This window comes from Callithrix jacchus, chromosome 10 (genome assembly GCF_049354715.1).
Source record: "Callithrix jacchus isolate 240 chromosome 10, calJac240_pri, whole genome shotgun sequence".
Taxonomy (NCBI): domain Eukaryota; kingdom Metazoa; phylum Chordata; class Mammalia; order Primates; family Cebidae; genus Callithrix; species Callithrix jacchus.
The window spans coordinates 50,558,237-50,564,757 of record NC_133511.1 but is presented as its reverse complement, the minus strand read 5'-3'; the positions used below and the strand labels follow the sequence as shown (position 1 = coordinate 50,564,757).

Below are 6,521 nucleotides of genomic sequence, written 5' to 3'. Positions count from 1 at the left end.
TACGTGGATGGCACGAATGGGCTTTTGCTGAGAAACTCTGACCCTGGAGTGTGAGTCAGAGTCTGAGTCAGTGGAGTCCCAGTTTGAAGTCCTCTGAAGTAGCTGTGCTAGAGACACTGCCCTCAGACATCAATCAACTTCTATTTCTTCTTCACTGCAGTGGTCGGAAGGGTTATTGCTTTCTTCCTCGTCCGCCACCTTCTTCCTCTTCTCTTCTGGTTCCATGGAGACGTGATAATTTGCAAAAATACTCTGTGATGAATCCATCCCTGGAGCCTGGAGCCCCTGCCCCTCCCCAAACCCTTCTTGCAGATCCTTTGCTAAAGAGGACTGCGGATCTGTTTGTCTAAACCTGGGATCCAGGCCTCCTGTCATGGCCATATTCTTACCCTTACCATAGGTTGATTCTTTGTATGCAGTGTACTTTTCAGGTGACAAAGTCTTGAGCCAGAGATCCAATTTCACCTTGTATTGCTTCTGCAGCTCCTCGGCCTGGCTCTTATAATGATCCTTCTGGCTCTGCGGGATGCGCTGCCAGCGTCTGCCAATCTCTACCATGCGCTCCCTCAGGGACAAATGTTGCAGCTCTTTACTTGACCAGGAATCTTGGTGAAACTTGTGATATCCATTCATGGGGGGTTTCCTAGGCTCTCCATGGAATTTTACCATCTTGAAAAATTGATCCGTTTTTGGAAGAGACTTCACTTCTTCCCCATTATTCTGAACCTTCTTTTGCCCTTTGTTTTGAATCCTCTTGGAGACCTCAGATTTCTTGGCCTTCTGTACTAAATCAGGGTGTTCTTTCCTGAATTGAGAAAATTTTTCCTCAAATTCTTGCTTTTCCTTCTGGAAATCCTGAATATATTTCTGTTTCACCTGCTCTGGGAGCTCCTTGTATTTCTTTGACAGGATTTTGGCCAGTTCCTGGTTTCTCATCCCAGGGTACATTTGGGAATACTGTGGCCAGTTCTCCTTGATGAAGCGGTTGTAAGCAGTAAGGGGCCTCTTTGGAAAGTCCGGATGTTTCCTATATTTTTGGCTTTTGTTTGTGTTTGTAACACATTTCCTGGCTTCCAGGACTAAGTCTTTCAAAGTGCCAGATTTCCCCAAGTTGCAAGAAATCTCTAACCATTTGAGTCTGCACATTTCACCGGAAAAGTTTTCAAAAGCTACTTTTCCCCAGTCCAGGTGTGACTGAGTTGTGCTGAACTTGCTGTTGTCATTGGATGGGAGATTAGTTTCCATGCTTTCCAGCAACCTCAAGATGTCTTCATTGGACCAGTGGCCGTGGCTTCTAGGCAATGCCATTTTGATGTCTTTGGCTCTCCTGTAAGATCCCAGGTATGTAGACAACTGAGCAAGAACACAGAGTTCTTTACTTTTAAGACTCAGTGGATGATTTGTTTCTGGAAATCTTGCAGTATGTGTGATTCTGTATTTCTGAGCAGAAAAACAGGAAAGTCACTTTCCTTCATTGGTAGTAAGGAAAAAACTTACACCCTCTTTGCCATATGTTTCTTGTGTAATTAAATTACCCTTAACAACATAAATAAAACATTGCCAATTTCTGAATTAAAATTTATGTTGGCTTTTCATACCCTACATTTGCAATATTCGGTATCTCCACACCCCACCCCAGTCTGCTTTCTGCCAGATATCACGTGAACCTATCTTAAATTGAGTTGCATAAGATAAACACCAGACCACTCACTCAAGAAGCTTACTATAACAGAAAGGCCCTGAAGACAGAGTGAAAAGTTAAAGTGGAGGAGAAATGCCTAAAGGGAAAGAGCTTTCATTTTCTAGTGCCCTGAGTATGGCCATTTTCTCAGTACAGCCCAAGTATCCATGGCTAAAGTTGCAGATGAGAAGTTAAAGATACAATAGGACAAGCCCAAGACACCCTGTCTCTTAAAAAAGAAAGAAACAAACAAACAAACAAACACACTAGGAAAACTAAAATTTTATATAGGGCCAGGCCCAGTGGCTCACGTCTGTAATTTCAACACTTTGGGAGGCTGAAGCAGGAAGATTGCTTGAGCTCAGGAGTTCAAGACCAGCCTGGGCAACACGAAGAGACCCCATTTCTAGAAAAAAAAATTATCCAGGCCCACAGATCTGGTTTCTTTAGTTACAGCTGCTCGGGAGGCTGAGCTGAGAGGATGGCTTTAGCCCAGGAGGTCAAGACTACACGGAGCCTTGATTCTATCACTGCACTTCAGACTGGGCAACAGTGGGAGACTTTGTCTCAAAAACACTGACCCTGTTAATCTTCTGCAACTTCCTCCTTTTCTGTGTTAGAATACATCTTATATTTATTTATTTTTTACTTTTTATCATCATCACTTACAAAATACCTTGAAGTTTAAGACATCCATCTTTTTATCATTGAACCATTTGAGAGTAAGTTTTGATCTTAACCACAATATGGAATCCTGTGACTTTGTGAAGCTCTAAGAATTCTTTTTTTTTTAATTTCTGTGACATAAAATATAAACATTTATATAGTAGCATCACAAAGTCACACATACAGGTTTATTCTATTTTATAGAATAAAAATATTTAAAAAATAGAAGCTTTGGAAAGAATATTCAAACAACGAAATGGATTTTGTAAATTAAAAATATCGTTACAGAAATAAAAACTTTAATGGAATATTAGGAAAATAAAAAAATGCCTTTCAGCACTGTAAAAACTTTGCAGACAAGCAAAGCTTCATGCAAGCTGAAGTTACAGACAACTTAGCACTTTTCGTATTCTACAAAAAAGGTTTCCAATTAAATTCTAGATATCATGCTACAGATAAAACGGTATAATATCTAGGACCTTCCCTCCAGAAATTCACAATTTGTATAAGGAAGAAACAAAATGTAAAGGAAATACTTACCTGAATATTCTACAACTGGTCTGAACAGTAGATGCAGGAAAATTCATGCATCTGGATCAAGAGTTTAGCATCCTCTGGGCTTTCTGGATGACAGATGTTTCTTTTTCTGAGGTTTCCACAGTCTAGCAAACTCCAAACACTCTAAAAATGACAAGCCTTGCTTTTTGGATGCCAAGGTTTTATAGGATTTGAAAGCACAGATTAGGTTTTCTGATTAGGTTTCTGCAGCACAGAGTACCAATGAAAGGATTTACCTTTCCATCATTGATTAAATTAACTCCATTTCTAATCTCTGTAAATAACCCACTACAAAAACCCTCTTGTGCCGGTTTATATTGTCATTGATTTTTAAACAACTCCTATGTGGCAAATTCATGTTTGATTTTCTGGGGTGACAAGTCTACTTTCATTTCTGTTCCTACATCTGACAGTTTTTTTATATGATATTAGAATATCATGTAAAATTCCATTCTTTAATAATTTCTGCCCTTTCCTCACTGAAATCTAGGATCTGCTACCATCTTGCCTTCCTCGTGGACATGTAAATGCCTTCAGAACGGATATATTTCTACCAGCCTTTAGATTTGAAGATCAAAATGCTAATAATGATGGTGGATGGTTTTGGAAAAAGAGAAGTAGAGGCTCAATGTCTTGGCATCTCTGGCTAATCTAATTTTAAACTTAGGGAAATTAAATAGGTACTGTGCAGAAGAAAATTCAGATTATTTATTTAAAGAATTTTGATTAAATTCAAACTAATTGAAAGGATACCTTTAAATGATAACTTATTTGAACAACTAATTTAAAAATTTTTGTTTCATCAATACATAAAAATGGCACATATTTATAAGGTACACTATAATATTTTGATATACATGTAAATTGTGAATTAATCAAATTAGGGTTCGACAATGTCAGGCTTCATAATTTATAAAACAGGATTATGCCATTTAAAAACTTTATATCTAAAGTTACCAACTAGTAATGAACCAAACATACCAAATCACAAGATATTATTTAAAAAATGTACATTTTATTAATTTAGGATTTTTAGCTTTAAAGTACATTTTAAAAATACATTTTTAGCTTTAAAGTACAATAAATAAATATTACTTATTTTCAAAAAGTAAAAATATTATGTACAAATATGGATATAGACAAAAACATGTAGAGGAAATATCAGTAGGACTAAACTCCTGGAGATTTTAATGGCAATAATTTCATGATATAACTTTTTAAAATTATCATCTTTTTCTTTATATTTTATGGTATTGAAAAAAACCATTGTCTCTATAAGAATATACTCTCAGGCAGGCATCTCTTATATAACTCACATAAATAATTATTTAGATGTTTGTAGTCTCAATTAGTGTGATATAGTTGGGTTTAGGAATATCTATAATAGCAAACCCTGTGTATAGTTCTTACACATGCTACAGTTTGTGGAGGAAAGTTCAAATTGTCATCCATCTAGTGACTTACAGCTTGTCTTCCACTCTAAAATACACCACAACACACACATATATGTGCATATGCAAATAGATGCAAATAAAATACTGTGATGAAATAAAATACCTTTGTTTGTTCAGAGAAAACCTCTAGCTCTGTTGCCCAGAATGGAGTGCACTGAAACAGTCCTGGCTCACTGCAGCTTCAAACTCTGAGGCTCAAATGATCCTCCTACCTCAGCTTCCCAAGTAACTGGATCCACAGATGTGCACCACCATGCCTGGCATTTTTTAAAAATTATTTTTATAGAAATAGATTATCTCAATGTTGTCCAGGCTGAACTTGAACTCCTGGATCAAGCCTTCCTCCTGCCTTGGCCTCCTAAAGCACTGGGATTAAAGGCATAAGGCTCTATACTTGGCCTTGAAAGGAATTTTTATTCAGTCTCATCCAGATGTTTTTGCTTTATTTCTGGTGCTAGTCCTAATAAAATTAAAAAGTCCTAAGAAAACGCTTTCCAACAGATAGAAGATGAATTCGTTGGTTATTATGTCAATATTCCCTGCATGAGTAATTTTGGTGATGAGCTTCTGTCTCATCATTCCTAGAAAAAATGTTTTCTTTATGTCATAACGTCTAATGCTTAGTAAAAAAGGCTCTTTCTTTGTATATTGGTCTTCTTTTTGCAAATTATGACACAGTATCAGCTAGTATTTTGTTCTTAAGAACCAGCCCTGTGCCCTGAACACAGAGCACTGGTATCAGGCCTGCTACTTATCATGGCTGCTCATGGATGTGCTCTTCTTTCTCTGTTCCTTGTTCCACTTCACTCCACAAGATCTCACACAGAACAAAAAGCAGAGCAGATATGTTCAGATCCTCTGATGCTAATTGAGGCCACTCTGCTTTTTAAGAAATACAAGATTTGGCTCAAAAACATCTATCCAGATTGTATACAGAGCCTGGTGACCTCTCTAATATGACCTCCTGCTTTAACACAGTCCGTTCAGGTTCTGGATATTTTTACAAACTTAAGTTAGCTGTAACTGCTCGAGTTCTCATAAATTCAGACACAAAATAATTCACTTTCTTTGATTTCAACAATAAGAATCACAAAACAGCAGGGTGCGGTGGCTCAAGCCTGTAATCCCAGCACTTTGGGAGGCCGAGGCGGGTGGATCACGAGATCAAGAGATCGAGACCATCCCGGTCAACATGGTGAAACCCCGTCTCTACTAAAAACACAAAAAATTAGCTGGGCATGGTGGCGCGTGCCTGTAATCCCAGCTACTCAGGAGGCTGAGGCAGGAGAATTGCCCGAACCCAGGAGGCGGAGGTTGTGGTGAGCCGAGATCGCGCCATTGCACTCCAGCCTTGGTAACAAGAGTGAAACTCTATCTCAAAAAAAAAAAAAAGAAAAGAAAAAGAATCACAAAACAAGATCTTGCATACAAAGTACACCTCACCAAATAGGGGGGTTGGTAAATAAATTCAATTAAAAGTGATTGTCTATTGCTAGTTATCTATTTCCCTGTAACCATTTCAAATCTTGCTGCTCATCTCTCATTAGATGGTGCTTGGCCCTCTCTTCTCTTTCCACAAAGGGAAAATGCTGGTTTCTGTGTCTAGGAACACTGTCAGGTTGTTGTTACTGTTACCATTACTTCATTGTCACCTACACATATGTGCAGCTTCTAAACTAAATATGGCAAGAAATTTTACTCAATGAAGACAATTCCATGTGAAATTTTAGGCGTGTTTCCTTTTCGGTAGAATCATCAACCGATTCTCAAATTTTATGGGACTAGGTTAACCATAGTTCTTTCCTCTGAAAACTTCATATTCTGATGAACTAAGTCTGATTCCCTGTTCTGATGAGGGTCAGCTTCACACATACCACCAAGTGTCACCCAGGTCAAGCATGAAAGGTTGCACTCAAACTGACAACCACAATTGATATCATAGCAGAGAAACAAAGACATAGAGCAAAACAGAGGAAGAGCAGTCCCAGCTATTCAGCCAAATGCTTAGAATCCAGTCAGGAGTCCACACCTCAGACACTGTGGCTTGGAGAAGATGGGAACACATCAGATAAGTTTTTTTGTTTTGTTTTGTTCTTGTTCTTGTTTTTAGAAATTGAGTCTTGCTCTGTTGCCCAAGTTGGAGTGCCCTGGTGCAATCTCAG

The 6,521-nt window shown here is 38.2% G+C and overlaps 1 protein-coding gene across 1 annotated transcript; it reads right to left on the bottom strand.

Moving 5' to 3' along the window:
- Positions 1-4,385, bottom strand: UBTFL1 (upstream binding transcription factor like 1). Its single transcript, XM_017978513.4, has 3 exons — positions 4,316-4,385; positions 2,888-3,028; positions 1-1,440 (listed from the first exon to the last, which is right to left on the bottom strand). Exon 3 carries the CDS (start codon positions 1,306-1,308, stop codon positions 130-132), a length of 1,179 nt encoding a protein of 392 aa, XP_017834002.2. The 5' UTR covers positions 1,309-1,440; positions 2,888-3,028; positions 4,316-4,385; the 3' UTR covers positions 1-129.
- Positions 4,386-6,521: the final 2,136 nt, after the last annotated feature.

Coding starts and splice junctions, on each gene's coding strand:
- UBTFL1 (XM_017978513.4), bottom strand. CDS start 1,308: ATGGCATTGCCTAGAAGCCACGGCCACTGGTCCAATGAAGACATCTTG.